General features: G+C 49.6%; 2 protein-coding genes across 8 annotated transcripts; one reads left to right on the top strand and one right to left on the bottom strand.

Moving 5' to 3' along the window:
• The first annotated feature begins 13,031 nt into the window (after positions 1-13,031).
• LOC136472735 (transcription termination factor MTERF6, chloroplastic/mitochondrial-like) lies at positions 13,032-14,533 on the top strand. Of its 2 annotated transcripts, none has more exons than XM_066470442.1 (2): positions 13,032-13,165; positions 13,376-14,533. In XM_066470442.1, the coding sequence occupies exon 2, from the start codon at positions 13,391-13,393 to the stop codon at positions 14,393-14,395; it is 1,005 nt and encodes a 334-aa protein (XP_066326539.1). In that variant the 5' UTR covers positions 13,032-13,165; positions 13,376-13,390; the 3' UTR covers positions 14,396-14,533. The 2 variants fall into 2 exon arrangements, with proteins under 2 accessions (XP_066326539.1, XP_066326540.1); XM_066470443.1 differs by lacking the exon at positions 13,032-13,165 and adding an exon at positions 13,205-13,254.
• A 78-nt stretch (positions 14,534-14,611) lies between these two features.
• Positions 14,612-19,086, bottom strand: LOC136472734 (uncharacterized). Of its 6 annotated transcripts, none has more exons than XM_066470439.1 (13): positions 19,003-19,086; positions 18,556-18,908; positions 18,329-18,457; positions 17,468-17,528; positions 17,222-17,335; positions 16,704-16,835; positions 16,505-16,624; positions 15,939-16,342; positions 15,762-15,861; positions 15,607-15,666; positions 15,427-15,513; positions 15,199-15,321; positions 14,612-15,115 (listed from the first exon to the last, which is right to left on the bottom strand). In XM_066470439.1, the coding sequence occupies exons 3-13, from the start codon at positions 18,436-18,438 to the stop codon at positions 14,816-14,818; spliced, it is 1,611 nt and encodes a 536-aa protein (XP_066326536.1). In that variant the 5' UTR covers positions 18,439-18,457; positions 18,556-18,908; positions 19,003-19,086; the 3' UTR covers positions 14,612-14,815. The 6 variants fall into 6 exon arrangements, with proteins under 6 accessions (XP_066326536.1, XP_066326537.1, XP_066326535.1 ...); XM_066470440.1 differs by having other exon boundaries at positions 15,939-16,333; positions 18,329-18,496; positions 18,597-18,908; XM_066470438.1 differs by having other exon boundaries at positions 18,329-18,490; positions 18,597-18,908.
• Between the last annotated feature and the right edge of the window lie 3,442 nt (positions 19,087-22,528).

Genomic DNA, 22,528 nt, shown 5'->3' with positions numbered 1-22,528 from the left:
GGAACCCTAGTGGATTGTACCAGGACCACTGAATGCTTTGCCTTTATAAGTAGAGCCTGGCTTAGCTATTGGTACCACCACTCGGTGCACTTTAGCTCACCTAACTTTCCCTTTGAACAAGCTTTTCACTCAGCCTTCCTTGCAACAACCGCTAGGAATGGCAAGAGCCTAGGTTAGTAGTTACTGCCTGAACATTGAGGGTTTTCCCAGAATCCTACATGCCACCCTACAAAAGCTCAGAGTCAAAGATCATCCCGAGTATAAGGGTTGTGAGTATAAGGAGCATGGCACCGAGCGGTGTGAGGTTACCGTCTACATCGGGAAGAGTAAAGAGTTCGCCGACCTCACTGAAGCCTGGAGTGTGACCACAACTGAGTTTTGCTTCGTCGACACCTACTAGGTTGTGGCCCACAAAGCCTTGCTGTACCTTTGCTAAATCTATGAAGAGCCCATTGCCCGTACCCCCATGAGGTTCTTTCCACCTTTAGACAAGAATCGACGGGCATGGTGGGCTCGCATGGAGGCTTTGCAAGGGTGGGATACGCAAGAGGATAGTCCAACCGTGGTGCACTTGACCATGTACCTGCTTGCTCTGGATGAGCAGTATGACCGGCAAGCCTCGGAGATGAGGAAGTGTCTCCATCAAGCCAAGGAAGCTGAGATCTTCACCCGGATGCTCCAAGTGTAGCTCACCAAAGCGCATGCCAGTGCGGCAGCTGCTGAGAGCCAGGACACTACCATGTCGGAAGCTCTGAAGGAGGCTGAAGATCGGCATGTTCATCAGTTGGGTGAGGCCTATCTTGTCACTAGGGCCAAGCGAAGGACGCTGGTTGTGGAATGGTAGGATCCCTTGATCATGGAGGGAATCCCTATCCACCCACCATAAAGAAGGAGAACTGGTGTTGCAGTGTCGCCAGCACCTCCACCCTTAGAAGTGTTAGAAGTATAACCCTTGGTTCCTCTCACTCAGCCATTACCAAGAGAAGAGGCAGATCCATAGCTAGGGAAGTAGAAGAATTCACTGAGCCCTGGAATGAAAATGCGTGGTCCCAAGTAGATTAGTCGCCTTGGGATGCTATACCCATAGTAGTAGTGCTTTTCGTCGTTGTCCTCCGGTATTGTACTCTTGCCATTGTTGTTGCTCCGTAGTTGTTGAGATCGTCCACCGTAGGGAAGCTGAAGCATGTGCCATGAATGGGAGCCTGCCTGTATGATGTACCCGTATTAGATCGTTGGAATGTGCAATTTATTTATTTCACTATGTTTATTGAGTTCATCTACCTTAAGTTTTGTTAAATGTGCTTAGAGTTTTTAAGGGCAATATTAAGTGGGTTACAAAAGAAGTTATCATTCAAAGGTTAGCAAACCAGTGGTGATTGGAGAACATAGGACATTGTCTCGACTAATTATGGATGTCCTAGCAGAACACATGAATCTCTTTAAATCAAATCTGCCGTTGGATTTAAATTCCTTGTCCCTTGTTGTGAAGGGAACCCTTGTTGTTGAGTCTTTCCTTGCAATACTCCTTTGGTTAATAGCTTACAGTGCCACGACGAAACCGAGGGCGCCTGTGGAACAGCTGCCACATGGTGATGCTGCTCGGCACGCGCTGGTATAGAGGTTGTTGACCAAGTAGTCAAGTACCCTTACCAAATTACACTGCCATACCCTTTTGCTACAAATATTTCTTGGAAATATTCGGGTGTTCAGATGGGAAATCCACAATGGGTTGATGAAATAGTGTTCTATCAAAGAAAGCAAGAGAACATGGTTTTGGAGAAAGAATGTAGGACATGGTCTTAGTCTGCATGAAAGACGGATGTGGTTAAGTAAGGAAAATAAAAAGAAGAGTAGTAAGGAAAGTTAGCCTTGGGTAGTCAGGAGTGATTGTAAAAGCCTGAGTGGACGTCAAGTCCCAAGCCCCGTGTTTAGTTGACCACGCTACGCCTGCCGGATTGTTTCGCTACGTGCCCTGCGGACGCCGTCTATGTCAGGCCCTCTAGCTCCCCATTCTCACGTGGCCACAGCATCGTGCCGCACTCGCCGTCCTTGTGCACTGTGCGTTTTCCTTTTCCTAGCATCCGTTCGGCTCTCTACCCCGCACCCTTGTCCCCCGTACCGAACCCCCCCTCTTCACCCTCTCTTCTTTCTTCTTTTGGGGACACGGCCATCCACACGCCTGCCTCATCGAGCGAGCCCCCCTCTCCTCTCCCCACCCTTATCCTCTGCCCGCTCACGCAGGAAGCACACCATGTCCGACCTTATCTCCACAGCATGAACCATCTGTGTATCCCATCCCCGCCGCATCCGCTTTTGGTGTGTTACGCCCCACCTCCGTTTGCTGCTATAAGATACCCTTGGTCCTTGCTCTTCTTCTTCATTTCCATTCCCCTCGCATTCGGAGCAGAGCTACGAAATCTAGTCGACATTATGAAGCTAGGTTCATTAGTCTGAGGTGATGGTGTAATCTGAGGAGAAGAAAGAATCTAGTTTATCAAAGAAGTTCAAGTTCCCTTGGGTAGTTTGGCCTTTGGGTTCATGATGTTTGACTTCTCAGTCGACTGTTTCTGGATCTGTTGGACCTATGTCATGTTTTGGATACTCATTATCTTGTTGTTTCTCTATTGCCCTCATCTATCTCAACTTCTAGATTAAGTCTTAGTTGTATTAGGTCACTCTAAACCATGTATCCCTAGATCCCCATGTGGTTTAGTATTCGAAGTCGTGTTATCTATCGTGTAATCCATGATCTATAGAATGTAATCGTGTTTCCCCTCTTTTGGTTCTTGCTTCGAATCTCAGGATGATATTCTTTTTAAGGGGGTTGGTTGTAACACCTCTGGTGTTACGAGCTTGTTTAGCACCGCGATTTAGGCCTAAGAAAAATTTCCGAAGCGAGTTTCTCAGATTTTTTATTTAAAACATACTTGAAGCGATAAGCGAATTCGGTGTGACTCAGTTTTGTAGACTCAAATAAATGCCCAAGTTACTCAGTGCGTAAAGATATTTAGGAATGTCTGACAACAATTCTAGCAAATAAGTAGCGGATGGTTTGTTCTATGGGATTAAGTGTGAAAAAACAATTTTTGTAAACCAAATAAAATATAGCTGGTAATTCATATTTAGATAAAAGTTTGAAGTGCAAGTTTAGTAGATAAAATGTTATTTTCGGCATTTGAATTCTAACAAAATTTTCTAAATCTTAGTTTCGTGTTTAGTACGATTGGTTGCATCAAAGTGTGTACTTACGCCTTCGTCGCCTTAGTAAGTTGTTTTCGGTTCACTTTTAAAAGCATGCACGACGTCGTTCCGACCGCTGCCACTGCCTCGTTCTACGCTGTGCTCCTACAATCTCGCGTCACGTCTTGGTCCCAGCACTGATGCGACACTGTCGGCCACCCATGTGCGCTTGCGTCCTCGTTGGCCCTACCCTTGTCCTTGCTGCTGCTGCCATGTACGGTTTTGCTTGCTTTCCTGCCCTTACTGCTTGCCACGTCGTCTCCTTGCATTAACTCAGCCTGCCTATGCTAGCAGAGCACGTGGTTCTGTCCCTACCGCGCCGTGTCCCTTCATGTTCTATGCGCGTGTAGGCGTCACTTCCGGCCACGTTGTGCCAGGCCACACATGCTGCTGCCCCTTCCTCTGCTTCTTGAGGACGTCAAGCTGCTCTCGCCCTGCTCACACACTCTCACATGCTCTCCACTCATCCTTGCCCTATTCTCTGTCTCTAGCTAATGCTTGCTGTGGCCACGTCACCTTGGCCTGCTCCTCGTGCCACCGACCCCAACATGCCTCGCTGCATCTACGCACCGTAGCTCAACGACGCCCGTGCGTGACTCTCTCCCTGCTCCTTCGTCGCTGCGCAGCTGCCCGAGCTACTACTTTGGTCACCGGCGCATGCCATGCCCGCTGCTCCACAGAAATCGCCATGGCCACGCCCGCCATCACAGCATCTCGCGCCTACCGTCACCCTGCCCCTGCGGATGCGCTGGACCGAAGCCCATGGCGCTGCCCCTCCAGAGCCGCCATTGCCCCACGTGCCATTCCACCATGCGCCTCAGTAGCAACGTCGCTAGGCCACCATCACTATGCCTTCCGCTCCCATCGTAGCTTCACCTCCATTGCCCAGCGCCCGAGCTCCCGCTGCGCCCCCAATGCCACTGCCGTGCATAGCCCCACCTTGCCTCCATCGAGCACCAAGCACCGCACGCGAGCATGCCGCACCCTGCTATGGCCATGCCTATCGTACCGAGCCACAACGCTCCGCCATGGCTACGTCCACCGGTGCTGGCTCTTTCCCGTGTGTGAGGCTCCCTTGGTTCCGCGCTGGAGCTGTGGTCCCAGCTCCTGTTGTTCCCCCCACGCCGTTCGTCTCTCCTCGCTCCTCCACACCGCCGTGGCTGCTTCCACTGCTGCCACCGTGTGGATGAGCGCGCAAGTCCACAGCATGCCCGGGCTGCTTAGACCCGCGCCGCTCCACCTCCGCCGTCGCTGCACCTTCCGTAGTTCGCCATCGGTGCATCCTCGTGTTGCGCCGCTCCATCTCCTGTCGCGCCACACCGTCACCCCTTGGCTAGCTGCACGTGTGTGAGGCTAGGGTGTCATGGGCCGCCTTTGGCCACATCGCCGATGCCCGTGCACACGGGCGGGTCCAACGCTACTCCTGTGCCGCCTGGTCGCCGTTCCACCGGCAGGAATCGACTAGAGCCGGTGCTCCTCTGTTCCTCTATTTTGCCGTGGGAGAGAGAAGGGTAAGAATCCAAGTAGAAAGTTTGTACAGAGTTCTAGGTGTAAAATACGTGACTCGCATGAATAGTGCATTTGTACTGCGGGTTGATTTGAGAACTCGGGGGCCCTCGTGCAAATTTGCCATCGCACCTATGGGCTCGTCCGCGTGGGCTAGCCTATTGGGCTGCTCATCCTATGTCTCCGTGGCCATGGCCTGCTCTACGCCCCGCTGGGCCGGTCGCATGCCGCCCACGCCTAGGCCGCGTACGTCCACGCCTGCACACTTGGGCCGGCCTTGGGCCGCTGCATCGAGCACACCGGTGGGCCGCCAGTCATGCCCGTGCCCGCTAGGGCCGGCCTGGTGCCTCCTATGCCTGGGCCGCATGCGCACGTTGAGCACCTCGGCCGTGCATCCGCTGGGCCGAATAGGTGGTCGGTGGCCCTTTTAGTTTTATAAAGCAAGTGTTAATTAGTTTCGGAAACAAACTTGTAAAATCTATATAAATTTGTGTAGTTGACCATAAATTATGAAACCAATTTTGTTAGGCTCCTAAATTCATGATCTATCTGTTAGTATAGTTTGTTCACATAGTTTGATAATATTCTTGGAAGCTATATAATTAATTTGCGGTGATAGTATTAACTCTAAAAATTTTACAGTAAATTATTAATATGATTAGCTACTCACTATAATTTTTATAGCCCTAGAATAATTAGTTGCTAGATAGATAATGATGCCCATTTCGAATAAAGATTAAATTGATAGAATGGAACAAAGAAACAACTTGAGTTTGTATAACTAAACCTTTGTTGGGAAATAATGCCTTATTCGCCAACTTGGATACGTAGCTTAGTACATTAGTCATTAGAACTAGCTCGTTAACTTAAGACGCATAAATCATATTTTACGAGTCATGATTTTAGTTGATTAATTACGTCTTTGCATTGCATCGCATTGCATATCATAATAGGGACGTCAATGGATCATGGAGTCATCGAGAGTTGTGGGAGAATGGTGCTTTTAGAGATTGTGTCGCCATAATGGAATGCTAACTTTTGGTTATATTTTACCCAGGCAAGCCCCGGTGCATAACTCTCATTTTGTTGCACTTTAAATTATATTTGTGCATTAAGTTTTAAGGAGTTGAATGAAACCCACTTGCATATATATCTTTATCCTTGAGTCTTACTAGTATGATAGGATCATGTAGATTGCTATGCTATAGGACTCCGGTAGAAGTCGAGCGATTGCCTGTCATTCGCGAGATATAGGAAATATATTACTGTATTATTATCACTTGGAAAATATAAATGGTGGAAAGGAAAAATGGTGACCAGGCAGGGATATGGTTTGGGTATTGGTGGGTGTAAGAGGTTGTGTCCTGCGGCAGTGGGGCATAGCTTGGTTACACTGCTTTCCCTGTCTGTGTCGGTTAAGCACCAGCCGTTGCATAAGATGCTAGGCAAGTCACAGACTTATTATCCCGAGCACATACTTAGGTATGGGTGCTTGGAAGACTTATTGCTCTCTTGTCGTGGGTTCTAGCTCTTTCCGAACCGACTGATTGGAGGCAGAGATGGTGGAGGTCCTTGCACCGCACTGAGTCTGAGACTTAGGAGTAGGGGCTTGGAGTCCAAGTTTGGATGGGGACCTAGACCCTATGACAGAAGGGTGTTGGGTTGGTCCTGCTTGTGCCTAGGGTACAAGCGGGGCATGTGTTTTCGGGGTACCTAGCTAGGGGCATTGATTCACGAATCGCTGGGAAATCCGATATGGCTTGTCTAAATTCTAGCACCGTAGTAAGAACAAAAAGATGAAAGATGGAAAAAGGAACTCTGATTGCTTACCACCTGCTTCGAGTGCTTAGTGTCTAATGGAAGACGAGCACTCCTAGGGGGCATTAGATTAGGCGGTTCTACCATACCAGCATGATCAGAGTTTATTCACTCACACCCCGAGCTCTCCGGTCTTAACAAACGGAAGGGTCAGAACTCATTAACCCCTTTTTATACATAAAAAGGGAAAAAACAAATTTGTTCACACTGAAATAAAAAGAATAGACTTGTTTGAACAAAACACAAGGGTTGGAACTTGTTCAATTATTACAAAAATGATCTCCCAACCTATTTAACTAACTAGCCCCTCTGGGGGAGAACTATGCCTTCTATCTGTTCGCCATGTCCTACGAAAGGGGAGCCATTGCCGTTTCCATCTCCTCTAGCTCATGGACTTCATAACCGGGCGCATAGCCATGACTCATCGCCTTCAAATCGATGTTGTCCCCATAATAAGAATGAGCAATCACAAAGGACTGATTGACCTCAGCACAGAGGGCACTCCTCTCGACCTGGCGCACCCAAGCCATGATCTCGATGGCACAAGCCACGAGCAAGCTAGTCCCCTCTAACCACACCACCTCAAGGTCATCGTAGACCACTCTAAGGGTAGCACTCAGGATACTGAGCTCGTCACACTCCACCTAAAGATTTCTCCTCACCCTGGGGAGGTCCACAGTGAGCCCAACAGAAGTGCTCTCGGCCTCCAGCTTGTAGGTCATCGCGCTTTCGAGCTTGGCCTAGAGGGAGCCGACCTTCTACTGTGTGTCGTCGCGCTCTTGGTAGGCCTGATCACGCTCTCGAAAAGCCTGGTCACGCTCCTCGCGAGCCGCGCCATGTTCCGAGCGGAGCCTCTTCGTGGTTTGGAGCAGCTCATCCCGTTCCTTGCGTAGCCGAGCGACCGCCATGGCATCTAGGCTTGCCCTCTTCTCTAGGGCCACGAGCTTCTCCTTGGCCACTAGCTTTAGATCCCTTTCCTTCTCAACCTCGCCCAAAAGGTCAAGGATCCACTGGCGGGTCTCGGCATCCTTCTGGAGCAACTCATCTCCCTCCTTTCTGACCCTAGTGGCTTCTTCACCATCCTTCTATGACCTCACCGATAGGGCCTCAAATGCCTTCTTGTCCTCATCAGCATCTTGACGGGCCTCAGCCACCCATGACTGAAGATTGGCTGCCTCCTCGGTAAAGGGAGTCAACTCGGCCACCCTCAGCTGGGCAGCAACAAGTTGAGCTATCACATCCCCGTGTAGCTATGCCTCCTCGATGAGACAGTCCCAGGTATCCTTCTATTGACGAAGGAACCGAGATTTCCCCTGGCTATGAGCTATAAGGGACTACAAAAAGACAATGGTCAGGATACAAAAAGTATATAAAGGAAGATAAGGGCAAGAAGTAGGACCAAGCAATACCTGACCGAAGGGAACAACGATGTCATGCAATGCGCCCACGGTGTGCTCTAGGGCCTCGAGCACGGACATGATCCCTACGTCAAGGCTCTCCTGCTCCATGCTCTCTGCAGCGTCATCCAGGGTAAAAGCATCGACACCGGATCCTGTGGATCCGCCACTAGAGTAGGGGCTCGCCCCATGTGGGCGAGCCGCTGCCCACTGACGTTAGGGATAGGGACGACTCCTTGCCAGCTCCTAGCGCCGCAGACCCCTCTTGCTGCGACGTCCCTGCTGGGATGCCCCCTCCGACGACAAAAGGGGTCAGCGATGTAGATGCCAACCTCTCTCCAAGCACCATGACTCCCAGGGACCCTCGACAGCGACCCCTCCATTCGGCCTACGCCAGGCACCGTCGCTTGGGCCGCCGATGGCACAACCCACGGTTGTAGCCGGCTGTGACCCATCTTGTCACAGTCGCTGCCACCTCCACCTACAGCGGTGCCACGAGCGTGGTAGGTAGCCCCATCTGTCCCGCCATCGGTAGTAGTATCACAGCCATCATCAGCTGCTCCGTGACCTCCGAAGGCACCCCTTGAATGCCCGCATCCGCCTATCCCATCAAGGGCATAGGCGCCACCGTGGGCAGCTCCTGATCGACTGATGACACGGTCACACTGGCGCCGCTCCCACCCAAAATGGGCACAACACCAGCTAATGGTTGTCGTCTCGATTGGAGGGCGATGCTCTTCTTTGGCGCCAGTGCTAAAGGATTCCACAGCCTGCCAATGCTACAAGGGACAAAAAACATATGTCATAATAAAATCTGACTAAAATAGGAAAAACAGAGGAATTGATAACTCACCTCAGCGCCATCGGGCGATAGATGTGTTTAGGGGGCAAACCCCCTGACCTTTGCTCCACCTCGTTGGAACAAGGCCGTTTCGAGCCTACCCCTTGCTCCTGGGCAGAGGGGCTCACCCCTGGCAGCTCCTAGGGCACACTAGCGGAACACCCTGTTCGCCTTGGCTCTTCAGGCATGATGGAAGAGTCATCCACCTCTATTGGCTCCTAGGGCAGGTCGACAGTACATCCTGCCCCTGCCAGCTCCCCTAACATGCCCTCCCCACCATAGAACGAGAAGGGTCCCAATGCCTGCAAGGATGAACCAAAACCTATCAGCACATCCTCGTTCTCTAGGTTGTCCCACTCGATATTGTCGGCTACTGATTTTTCTTCCTTCATCACCTCGTCATCATCACCATCGTCGTCATCATCATTGTCATCGGTGTCCTCCCCTTGTTTATACACCTATAGCTTCTGTTGCTTCTTCCTCTTCTTGTCCTCCTTCGCCTTCCTTAGCCTCTCGCCCTCAGCGTGATTCACCGTCCTCATGGCCAAATCCCTTGGCAACGGTGCTGGGTGATCCATGAGGATGAGGTCCCTCAACTGGTCTTGCCCCTCTTAAAATTAGTATCACGGGGTTAGGAAATCAATTGAAGAGAAGGCAAGAGAAAGGGAAACTTACAAAGACAATGTAGCCTGGCTCTGGCCGCATCGGAGGATGCCCCGACACCGGGTAGATGAAGTTGAGGGCAGCACCCATGTCATCCCACAAAGGCTCCATTGCCTCCTTGATGTATTGTGTGATCTCAGAGTTAGGGAGCATTCCCTCAGTGCCACCCTCCTTGCGTGGTAAGCCTCGATCAACGGTGCCACCCTCCTTGCATGGTAATCCCTGATGATGCCTGACCCCTTCAGGCCATTCTCCTTTAGGATGTGGATGGCGGCGATGTGGTCTCAGATCTTCTTATCCTTTTCCGGGATGCCTAACTTCCCCCACTGCTCTGAGGCCTCTTCGATCAGGCGCCCGGTGAACTCCGGCAGAGGGGCAGCGGCGTCATTCTTGAGGTAGAACCACTATGAGTGCCACCCCTTGTTAGACATCGAGAGCCGCATGGACGGGTACTCGTGTGACCCGATTGTTCCAAAGTTGGATGCCGACGCACCCCATCGGCATGTGCAGCTCCTGCCTGCCGCTTTTCTCCCTCTTCTTCTAGAGGTTGACGGTGAAGAAATGCCTCCACAAGTCAAAGTGGGGTTAATCCCCAAGAATCCCTTGCATAGCGCGACGAACACCGCCATGTGCTGGATCCCATTGGGATTGAGATGTTGTAGCTCAATCTTGTAGTAGTGCAGCAGCCCCCAAAGGAATTTGTGGGTGGGGTCGTGAGCCCATGCTCGTGGAAGTGGGCGAACGACACCACGTAGCCATCGAGCGGTGATGGCAAATCCTCATTGCTGGGCAGCAACCACTCCTTGGTCGAGGTCCACGTGTAGAGAAGACCGTGATGGATGAGGCCCTCGATGCGCTGGAAGGTGATGTCGAAATGGCACCACGGATCCATTAGAGGTGGGGGCAGATGGATGTGGGCTCAACGGTGGTGGAGATGCGGAGGCAGGAAACCTAAGTGTTGGCGACAATGGCGTGGCTGCGGAGGTAGGGATGTAGGCGTGCGTATGAAACATGGAGGGCTAGCCCTTTTGTTTTATAGGGGTGACGAGTGCGAGGAAACCAACCGTCCACCTAGATCTCCACGCCTGCCATGACCTATCACCTTGACTCGTCGCGGGGCGTGCGCACACAACCTATAGCTGTCCCCTTAGAAAACACGCCAAACATTTTGCCTCCCTGAACGGGCCACGACCCGTCACAAGTAAAAGGGATATAGAGCTGAAAACCCTCCTACAACCCGTCTATGCCTAGGAGTTCGAAGGTTGGCCCATCGATGGGTTCGACAAACTGCTCTGAGCACCTTTAGAGTGAGGGATGGAAAGGGATGGGCCCGCTAGCAGCCAGAACCCGGGCGCACAAGCGTCACGGGCATCTCGGCCCATGTTCAAGTCTTGGCCAGATACAATCCATGGTTTTTCCTCGAAGAAAGGCAAAGAGCTCTCGGCACTCGGACTAGCCCATTAATAGCTCACTGAGCAACATAATTCGTCCATAGAGAAAAATCATGACACAGCTCGACCCCTCCATTTTTATCGAAAAAAACGCTTGAGGGAAGACAATCGCAAAGATGAGCCGATCCTCGACTGGACCCTTGCTACGGGCGAGGGCTCAAGGAAAGTTGGACTCACACAAAGACCGAACGTGCAGTCTTAGAACGGCAGACCCCCATAGGGGTCAAAATTAGGAAAGACCTTTTCTGACCCACCTAATCTCACGGCTATACCCCCGAGGGGTCTGATCTCGATGAAAGGGAATCACCGTCCCCAGGTCACGCCGTGGGCGACAAAAGAAGGCCAAGGCCCTCAGGGTCCTCCCATTTGGAAAAGCCTCCGAAGGAGTATTCTACTCCTCTGCAGGCTCAGAGACTACTGTCGGGGACCAATACTAGGGTACCCGAAGAGAAGGAACTAATGGTCATCAATATTGATTCATCCGAGCAGTCAAGAGCACAACTATAGCTCCAACCGACCACCAGGCACGCGGGCTCCGCCTCGCCCGACCTCTGAGGAAGGGCCCTACCTCGCCCGACCCCGAGGCCGTAGGCTCCACCTCGTCTGACCTCTGGGGGCGGGCTCTACCTCGCCCGACCTCGAGGTCGCGATCTCCACCTTGCTCGACCCCGAGGCCACGATCTCCGCCTCGCCCGACCTCTGGGGGTGGGTTCCGCCTCGCCCAACCCCGTGGGTGCAGGCTCCGTCTCGCTCAACCACCCATATCACCGCCAACGACTCTAGGTACAGGCGTATGGGCCTGGGTCAAGACCATGACATCAGGAAAGAGACTGGCACACCTCGATGTAACCTGTGGCCATGACGAGCCATACCAGAGGGTTCACATCAAGAACAGCGTCCGGCGTGCTGGTGCTGTTCCACCTAACCCTCATACGAACGGTGATAGGCACGTCAGTTCACCACGACGTCCGCCAAGATAGGATGGAACGCCATGATCGGCAGACGACGCCTGCACGTGGCACCAGTGACGGACAGGGCCACGATGTGGAGCTGTTCCTGTTGACATCTACAGGGTCGGTGAGACCCGCATGAAGGAGAAGAAGGACCCGGCGATCGTGGAAGCTTTCCTCGCTTTCTCTCTCATTCTTCTCATTTTCCTCCGTTGTAACCCGTGCATTCTCTTGGCCTATAAAAGGGAAAACAGGGCGTCCCCTGAAGGGGGCCGATCGAATCATCCCGAACCGATCAAAACACAAGATAAATACACAAGAACACGACACGAACACACGGTCGAGCAGCGATCGAGCTCTCAGCACCCGTTCACTCTTTCCACTAGTGACTTGGGATCCTTTTCCTTTCTCGCCTATTTGTAACCCATACTACAAACTTTCAGTGCTAGTAACATGAGCAGTAGTGATGAACTGGACGTAGGGACTTTTTGCCCGAACCAGTATAAACATCGTGTCCCCTAAGCACACCATCTGAGCCAGACGCGTAATATTAGAAATTTACTCGTCGGTGGTAACTCGAAACACCGACAGTAGTATCATTAGATTTTTCATTAATTATATTATCATAATATACCTATTTGATGTCATAAATCTTTATAATCCTCTCTATAATTTTGATCAAACTTGAGATCTTTTGACTTTCCAATAAAGTTAGAATAACTAATAATTTAGGAGCAATGAAGCCGTTATTGGGAGCTTCACCGGCTCCTACTACTATAGTAGAGAAGTCGGAGGCTCCAATAGCCACATCAAATGAGCCCTTACTATATTTGCTCTTATCTATCTTGGGGTGTTTGACCATAGAAGGTTATGTAACCACTAGAAAGATAGTATAAAAAGTAAAAATAAGAAAAGAGGAAGGTTGTTCAGCTCACATTTCTTTTGTTTATGTGATTACAATTGTTGAACAAGATTATCCCATTGGATTGAGCAACCATTTTTTTTAGGGGAGGCATTTCGATTGCGCTAGGTGAGCACTTTGCATAGCAGTAGCCATGGGCCAGCCCATGGTTCTTACGGGCCTATTTTGCCATTGGGCCTTGAGGATGTGCAGCTTCTGGTTGGTTGGGGTAGTTGCTCAAAAAAAAAAAAAAAGGACGCAATGCAACAGATAAGCAGCGTCAGTTTAGCTGATGCCACTCTTCATCTTCTCTTATCCTTCGGATCCTCCCCTCCTTCCTCGGCTACGCGTCCGCATCCCTCATCTTCTCTCTGCCACCGGCCTGGTGCAAGACCAAGGTGATTTCTGTTGTTTCCTTTGTCAACCCATTGCGTACGTGCTGCATCTCGTTCCCAATTCTGCGCGCAGAATTCCTGCCGCTGATGTTGTAGGCTACCACTCTCATGCGCGCGCGCGTGTTGTTCGACGATTCACCTCTCTCGTTTCTTTATTGCGCCATGCCATCGTGTGGCGTCTGAATCTCAGACAGAGTTTCGGTCTTTCGACAGGGGGAGAAGGTCGCGATGGCCAGCGGCGTCAGCGATGGCAGCGGGAAGAGCCTGACGCATTGGCTGCGGGAGAACGGGTTCGACGACGACGCCGTGGCGCGCATGTCCAGGCGGTGCAGGAACCTGCACAGCCTCGACGCCGGCGAGGCCTCGGGCGTCTGGGACTACCTCCTGACGTGCGTCAAGATGGAGCGCCGGAAGCTGCGGCACGTGGTGGCCAAGTGCCCCAAGGTGCTGACCCTGTCCGTGGACGGCAAGCTCGTGCCCACGGTGCAGTGCCTCGCCACGCTGCAGGCCAGGCCCGGGGAGGTGGCGCAGGCCATCGCCAAGTTCCCCCAGATACTGTTCCACAGCGTCGAGGAGAAGCTCTGCCCGCTCCTCGCCTTCTTCCAGACGCTCGGCGTCTCCGAGAAGCAGCTCGCCAAACTGCTCATGGTCAACCCGCGCCTCATCAGCTACAGCATCGAGGCCAAGTTCTCGCAGACCGTCGACTTCCTTGTCAGCCTCGGCATCGACAAGGAAGGCATGATCGGCAAGATCCTCACCAAGGAGCCGTATATCATGGGGTACAGTGTCGACAAGCGGCTGCGTCCCACTGCCGAGTTCCTCAAGTTGGCAGTCGGGCTACAGGGGGCAGATCTCAAAAGGCTGATCATGAGCTTCCCGGATATATTGTCGCGAGATGTGGATAAGATTCTGTGGCCCAATTTAGCGTTCCTGCAGAGCTGTGGATTCAGCAGGAATCAGGTTACGGCATTGGTAGCTGGATACCCTCCTGTTCTCATCAAGAGCATCAAACATTGCCTGGAGCCAAGGATGAAGTTCCTGGTCGAGGAAATGGGACGGGACATGGGCGAGGTGGTAGATTATCCCCAGTTCTTTCGCCATGGCCTCAAGAGGAGCCTGGAGTACCGTCACAAGGTGCTCAAGCAGATGAACTCGAGTTGCAGTCTCAGCGAGATGCTAGACTGTAACCAGAAGAAGTTTGCCATGAAATTCGGTTTGGTTACTGCAGTTTAGGTACTCATCTTGTCTCTAGTTCCAATGTAGTATGTTTTATTCTCAGGTGAATCTTTTTGTTTGTACCATCAGGTTGTATTGTTCTTGAATATTTGGGCAATGATAATTGATAATGCAAGGTCCTCTTTCAAGTTTCAACTGGTATCCTTGACCTTGAGTATATATAATCTCTATATTTTTTCTGAGAGCAAGCAAAATGAAAGCATGTGGTTTCCTTCTGTCGGTACACTCAACTGAAATCCACAAATTCGCAGTAGTGTGGTAAAGCACAAACTGGATTTAAGATAAGCTATAATTTTCCTCTCTAAGAAAGAACTATCACAATTACCTATTTACAGTTTTACACATGCACCAACAGATTGTTCTTAGAATCTTGGCTCCTCACTTACATACAAGCACATATATAGAGGAAAAGAGTGCCTACTCAGCCAAACTCCTGTGCACAGTGTATCTGAAAGAAGATTTGTAGGGCAACCACTCGACACACTTGTCAATCCTCCTCCTAAGATATTGTCTGATCTCTTTTTGCTGTAGCTCAGGCATGCTCTCGCATACTATGTCAACAAGGTCAGGCAACTCTAGGGAAGCATCCTTTGCATAGAAGTGGAGAACTTTGGGTAGGAAGATGGTCTGCTTCCGGACCATAACATTTGCTTGAATGAACTCGATTCTGGCTTGCTCCAGTTGATGGTATAATTTCTTGGCTGTGTACAGCCTTACCTGCATAGATCATTAACAATAACTATAACTCAAGAAACATATGGTTGGAATGTTGGAAAACTAGCAAGAGCTGTGGAACTTACAGGTGGATCTGAAAATGCTCCGGTCGAAAGAGCAAAGTGAGCAATTGGCTCTGAATAACGAAGCACATATGGATGTATGGAGCTCCCTGATTTTTTCATTGGTGTAAATAGTGTGCGAACCCACTGTAATTTCATGCCCATCAATATGTTAGTGATTAGATGCGAAACTTTTTTTTTTTCGTTTGTTTAAATCCTGACTGCTGATTTCTATATAGACAAGTGCTATACCAGTGAAGGGTGGTGGGATTGACATCCTAGAATTGAGTTCTGAATAATTTGGGAATTTACTGAATGTCCACCCACATTATATGCAGCCTGGAACAAATTGCTCAACACTGTCAGAGAAATTCATACGTGATTCCCGTGTGACTATTAAATGACTATTTGTTAAAAGTATGGTAACTATACCTTCAAAATCAAGTCAGTGCTTTTCATTCGTTTTTCCTGTAATCCATAGGCCATGAAAGCCTGCAATATTTCAGAAGGGTAGTTAGTTATGCGTCATGCTGAGGCTAAAGTTGAATATTCTTTAAGTTGTCAGTTGTTAACAATATTGAACTTACATGCATAACCAAAGCATTGTGGATGTTAATCCAGAAACAGAGTTGCTCTTCATGTGCCATCTTTGTAGGATCAATCTTCTCCAGCCGTTTTATCAGCGATCTGGGATACAAGATACCACCTATAAATCAAGCATTTCCCCCTTCCTATGTTCTAATCTTTTTTGCATGGTTGCTTACCTGATAGTATCGAGCATTTTAGAGGCATAATCAAATTTGTCTTCATCTATATGTATCTTTGGGAAAATTATCATCCCACTGTACTGCCCATTATTCCCATCAGATGAAGTATATATATCTGAGGTTGCATCGGCATTGTAATAGCATCGAGGGCTCCAACCATCGACCGGGTACTTGAGAGAAAAAGAACTCGATGCAGATGAGAAAGAAGGTGTGGATGCCGTCTCAGAATTCGCCTCTTGTAATGGCCTGCTTGCAAGTTTGCAGTAGACAGCAGAAATGCACCTTAGTATGTCCTCTGAAAGCTTGCACGAGATCTCGGGCACATATTCAGCGATCGAAGCGCTCAAGAAGTTGGCAAGGCTAGACCGCCCTGAAGATGATCTTGACAGCTCCTGTGTATGCTTCAGCAACATCAGAATTGTGTCAGATGCTTTCTGTTCTGTTGTGAAGAACCAGCTACTAAAAACAGAGCTAAAAGGGCATGGGGTGTCGTTTGTGGGATCTTTCTAAGTGGATGGTAAATACTGGAAAGATGGGTCGAAGATAAGAGATGCTGTTCATACACGTTTAGAATCTGAGAGTGTTGGCAGGTTGTAGGATGCAGACTCCTTGATGTTTTTCAGGCGAAGGGTGCCTTCGTCAGTAGTCCTTTTGCTGTGTTGACGGTGCGATTCCTGCTCCACCTGATTTGATCATAACATAACTGTTTCGTTAGCATGCAGCATGACATCTGAACATTGATGTGTTCCACAAGTTTTGTACCTGAGCGGACGCACGAGGAGAGACACCGAGGTACTGATCGAATGCTGCTCTGTACAAGGACAGCAGGTGCAGTTCCTTGCGAACAACTTCCTCCTCAAGGACAGCTATCTCCCAGGCCAAATCTGCAACTGACTGCATTCAAAACAAAATCAGGAATCAATAAATAAAAGGCATAATTAATTCGTACTTGAATCTGTACTATTCTCTCTCTCTTTCTTGTTAATTGCTGTTCAAACTTTGGAATTGAGACACAGTTCCTGACTATAGCACGTACTAGTAGTACATCATTAAGAAAAAAAGAAGCATAATGATAACTCATGACTTTTGTCACTTCTCCCTAGATATGACAAAGCATCATTCTGTTGGCATCAGGGATAGATATACTAAACTATTAAGAACAGGAACGTGATTCATAAAGTATGGACGGAAGACCTGCATTGTAACAGCTTTTATTCAGCTTTTGGAAACAACTAGGCCCTCGAGATCATGAACTAATTTGCTAAGTGTCCAGAACTAACCTTTGAAATACTTCTTTCAGCTCTCTCTGCAGTTGTGATGATGCGATGCTCGGGCAATTGTTCAGGGAGGTTGAGTGAATATCTTCTGTTGGCCATCTTGCTGCGATTGACTGCCTGTACAATCATGAAATGGTGTGGCAAAGGCAAACTTCAGCAAGAATATATCAGCTGGAGAAATCTTTTCATGTACTGTTTGACGAACAGGACAAGTATGAGCAAGAACCAAAGACAAATTAGATTACCCACAGGTATGTGATCGGAGAGTCGTGGTGACACATCAGGAACATTTACAGACGTGCTCATAGCACTGAAAATACAACGATTGACTAAGGTTAGAAAGACACCGAATCATAGAATTGCAGTGTAATTGAAAGCTTGGGTAGGCAGGCTACTGAAACTGAATAACTTTGCAGACAGAGATGGATCGATCCTTTCTTTTTCAGTCAAAGGGCACCAGAAACATAGTAGCAAACAGATGATTTTTTTTTATGTCACCGGGAAGAGGGGGGGGGGGGGGGGGGGGGGGGGGGCGGGGGGGCGGGGGGTGTGCGGGGAGGGGAGGAGGTGGGGGGATTACTCTACGGTGCTGGAAAATGATTTTGGGAGTACAACTGAACTGTCTATATTGCTATTCTGGATTCTTATTGTTCACTGACAGAAAATGGAAGAGCGCTCTGGCTGCAAGAAGCCTAGAACAGAAACTTTCAGTATTACTCGCAGTACATATCACCTGAATTGAAGTTATCTGCTGAAGACAATGACAGAGCACAGTAACAGAAGGAAACACTTGAAGTGGGTCCATTGCACAAAAAAAAACGTTTATTTTTGTAGAGAGTGGAAATAAGAAAACCCCCATGCTGCTCACTTTAATTTTGTGCAATCAAATAAGGATAAAACGGTAACACCAAGGGGGTGAAAAAAAAGGTCAATGGAAACCACTAGAGCTGCATTTTGTAGAAAGAATATATGGTCACTTTTGCTGAAAAAAAGAATAGAAAAAAACAGAATATATGCTGACAATGCTTGAAGGGCCTATCGACATGATGCTTGCTGAAGAAAAAGAAAAAGAAAACAGAATGAATATAGAAGGGAGTGCTTGATGCTAACCTTCTTGAGTGTCGGTGTTGCAGGTACGAAGATGAGTGACCCCCATTTGGTGTTTCTGCGTCGCGGAAGCCTCTTTCCTTGAGCGCCTCTAGTCGTCCAGCGTTCTCCATGGCTGATGGATGCTCTGTTCTTCAGTCACCAAGTGTCAAGGCCAAGCATGCACTGGAACTGGATACAAGCTAAGTAAGCAACACTAATTGTGCATGACAAGCTTCAGGTAAGGATACAGATCATGTAATCCCTAACGCTAGGAGCTAACTGTACTAACGTATTATGAGCTCTTGCTGCGTGGCATGAACTGAGCAGAATACGAGGTGAGGTGATGAGGTGCAAAGGGACCAGAGGCCGCAGCGGAGCTCAACGAAAACGATGAACAGGAGCTGTGCGCGCTAATGATGATAGCTAGCTAGCTAGCGGTAACGGACGGTAGGCAGATAACAATAGTGGGTTGGAGTTGGAGGAGGATTAAGCTAGAGGTGATATTTGTGGAGGATGGATTAGCTCTCGCTAGGTAGCCGGTGGGTACTGATGATGAGGTGGCCCACGCAGGAGGCCAAATGCAAAAGAAAGGGGATGAAACCTGCAGGAAGATACGCCCAACGCTCATCAGGGAAAAAGATTAAGAAAAAGGAGGCAAGCACTAAAGAAAGAATTTAAAGAGAAACGCAGGGCACCTCCGCCATCACGATGCCGTCCGGCCGGTCCCTCTGCCGTCGTCCTTGGGTTGCCCCTGCTAATTCATTCCCCTATTTTAATTCATTATATTAATTAAAAGAAGTAAAAAAGGACAGGGAGAGGCGAACGGCCGGCCGGCTCCAGCAGAGTTGAGTCCAAACAGTGGCCGGACACGGGAGTAATGGCGAGGCGAGGCGATGATGACGGCGAGGAGGAGGGCAAAGAGGGTTAGCCGTTAGCGAATAGTGTGACCTGCAGGAGGGCTGGACGACGGCGACCCCGACCCGTAGCGGATCTCAGTAATGACGCGCGCGCGTTTTGCTGCCAGAAAGAAAGCGACGAGGGGTTAGCGAGGAGTCGTCCCTAGAGCCTAGAGGTGAGGGGACTGCTGCATCTGCATGCTGGGTGTGTCATTAGGTGGCTGGCGATGGCGATTAGGTTGCGAGTTGCTACCAGTACCTGCAGCACCGGGCGGCCGCGGGCCACCCACCATGCAAGCAGCTCGATCGTCGTAACAGCTTGTTGCGATTGCAATGTAACCGCCACAACCACCGCTGTGCCGTCGGTCGTCGCCCGTCGCCTCTCAGTCGCTGCTGCGGATTGATAGTCCACGCGCTGCCTACGTGATGAGTGAATAAGTTGCGATTCTGAGCGGTTTGGTGTTGGTGTACCGAAAGTGCGCGGTGGTGCGGTTGAGTTGACATGCGACGACTAAGCTAAGCTACCGTACCGGCCGGCCGGGTGTTTTTTAGACGAGGGAACTACTCGTATGACATATACGGGGTGTTTGGTTTTTTATTTGTTCCTAAAATTCATGTCACATCGAATGTTTAGATATTAATAAAGAGCATTAAATATAGATTAAATACAAAATCAATTACATAGATGGAGACTAATTTCTAAGACGATTTTTTAAGCCTAATTAATATGTCATTAGCATATGTTACTGTAGCACAACGTTGTCAAATCATAGGTTAATTAGGCTTAAAAGATTCATCTCGTAAATTAGTCGTAAGTTATGTAATTAGTTCGTAATTAGTCTATATTTCATACTCCATGCATATATCTAAACATTCGATGTGACAGGAGCTTTAGAAGGTCCTATAGAAACAAACATGGCCATATTAAGGGCCTGTTTGGTTCGCCTAGTAGCTACTAAATTTAGTATTTTTTAGTCACTTTAATAATTTTTTAACCAACCGCTATGACTAAAAGCTACTAAAAGGACTTTAGTCCTCTCTAGTAACTCTAGAATTACTAAAAATGACTAAACTGTTTATTAGCTGCTAAAGTTTACTACCTCGAACCAAACGTCCCCTAAACCGACGCGCGCAGGTCATTAGTTTCTTGAGAATTGGGTCATCGAAACTGGGACACATGCATAGACGATGATGGACACAACATGCAGGTACGGTGAGGAATGATTGGACAATGCAAGCGAGCGGTAGCGGGCCAGAGGTCGGTCTGTCGGGATGACACTGACGACGACAGGGATGGGATGGATGGACGCGGACGCGGACGCGGGCCAGGCGAGCCGACGCCCGACGCCGACGGCCGTGCCGTACCGGCCGGCGGCCCGGAGAAGATCAGGGGCGAAAGCTAGAGCTAGGCACGGGGTAGGGTGAAAAGCAGCCAAAAGCCAAAAGCTGTCGTGGAGTGCTGCACGGCATCAGGCAGAGGAGGCAGGAGCGCGCGATCGAGCAGAGAAAGCCGCAGCGCTGCGCCACCACCGCCTGGAGCACTCTGCTGGCACTCTGCACAGCGATAAAAATCCCGTCTTTTTACAGTGATCCATTCCTGCCACGCCCACGGGGCTAGGTCGGAGCGGCGAATGAAATGGGCCTTGCCGTGCGCACGCATGCAACAGCCAACAGGCAGGCAGCCAGCCACCTGCCGACGCGGGCCGGGGGCGGCGGCGGCAGGCGGCAGGCGGCAGGCCGCTGTCTGGCGCGCGTGTGAGCCGCTGGAGCTGGCCGGCTGCATGCTGCAACGACCACTGTTACGTTGGACCAGCCAGCGTCCGGCCGGCTCCACCGTACCTGATCATCCGCGAGCGAACTGCATGCGGCGCTCACCACCAACCAAACACAAAACACCGCTCTCCCTCTGTGCTGCCCGTGCCCCTGGGCAAGCCACAGTAGCCATGCATGCATGGTAGTAGTGCCTAGCTCATGGGCCGGCACGTACGCGTAAGTACGTACGATGGGCGGCATGGGCCGGCACGTACGTACAAGGAAGCTAGCTAGTGTCGCCGTCGACGGGCACGCAGCAACCGACCCACCCTGACCCAGGAAGGAGCCAGGACGGATCGTCAAAACTTCTTTCTGGCTGTGACCTGTCCTGCTGGCCGTCCATCCATCCTTCCTTTCTGGAGGTTACGATCGAGCTGCAGCAGCTAGTCAGCCGAGTGATTTTTTTTTGACGGTCGGGGGTGGGGGGATTTCATTGATCTAGATCCAGTGGACCCATCATGGTTCGAAAATTACAACTTTTACATCATCATCATTGTATTAGGCTACATGTTTGATAACAGAATGTTACACCAGGCATCAGCGATCAATTTGTCTCTCTTTGGCAGTCTGGACTTCCACAGTTTTGCATCACTGTGAATGAGACGAAACACCTGTTGATGTGTGAGTGCCTCATTTCTAAAAATGATTCCATTCCTACGTTTCCACAAGTTCCAGTAACACAGGGCGACGAAAGTGCTTACTTGGGAAGTGGTTTGGACTTGTCAAGCTGAAGAGTAACACAGGGCGACGAGTAACCAAACGAAGAATTGGACTCTTGGAGGAGCATGACTATTCCAGATGAACTTAGCAGCAGGGTATGGTGGCGCAATCCTGGGCTGCAAAAGACGATAAAGGCTGCCGAAATCAAGTTTCCCAAGGCCGAGGCAGAAGGGTCCCCGGCGTTTCTCTCTAGTACCAGTGAGCGAAGTCTAAATGACAATCTTGTGAGCGAAGTCTGAACGATACTGTTCCAAATTGTCGTTGCAGTTCGAGTCGAGTGAGCCTGAGGCACAGACCTGTTCCACCGAATGATATCTCTGTCTCTCGTAATCTTAAACCCGACTACAATTTTATCTAGACATGTAAGTCATTCAAATTGACGTCCCACTAGCGCATCCAATTTTTATATGGAACATTAATTCATGCAACCTATCCATATCAGCAATAAATCACATCATCTATGAATATACATTTATTTGTCCACGTTAGCATGATGCACCATCCATGCACCAAAATTCATCCTTGCAGCAACGCACGGGTATATACGCTTCTGGTATTATGTCGACGTCGTCGTCGACTAACTACTGCTAATATCGTTCGTGGACGATATGGATCAATTCAACGGCCATGAATCATGAATGCATGTATGCATGTGAGGGACCAAAAAAAGATGCTTCAACCACGCATGCATATCATATGAACAACAATTAATTATTCAAGTAGTTGTTGTTGCATATACACTTATGGTGGATGTGTGAGTGACGACCAATGCATTCTTGATTATATTCCTGGA

The sequence above is a fragment of the Miscanthus floridulus genome, chromosome 8 (genome assembly GCF_019320115.1).
Source record: "Miscanthus floridulus cultivar M001 chromosome 8, ASM1932011v1, whole genome shotgun sequence".
Taxonomy (NCBI): Eukaryota; Viridiplantae; Streptophyta; class Magnoliopsida; order Poales; family Poaceae; genus Miscanthus; species Miscanthus floridulus.
This window is presented reverse-complemented; position numbering and strand designations above follow the sequence as displayed.

Coding starts and splice junctions, on each gene's coding strand:
- LOC136472735 (XM_066470442.1), top strand. CDS start 13,391: ATGGCCAGCGGCGTCAGCGATGGCAGCGGGAAGAGCCTGACGCATTGG.
- LOC136472734 (XM_066470439.1), bottom strand. CDS start 18,438: ATGGAGAACGCTGGACGACTAGAGGCGCTCAAGGAAAGAGGCTTCCGC. Junction 17,336..17,467: donor GACTCTCCGATCACATACCT/GTGGGTAATCTA, acceptor ATGATTGTACAG/GCAGTCAATCGCAGCAAGAT. Junction 16,343..16,504: donor CACTCTCAGATTCTAAACGT/GTATGAACAGCA, acceptor ATGTTGCTGAAG/CATACACAGGAGCTGTCAAG.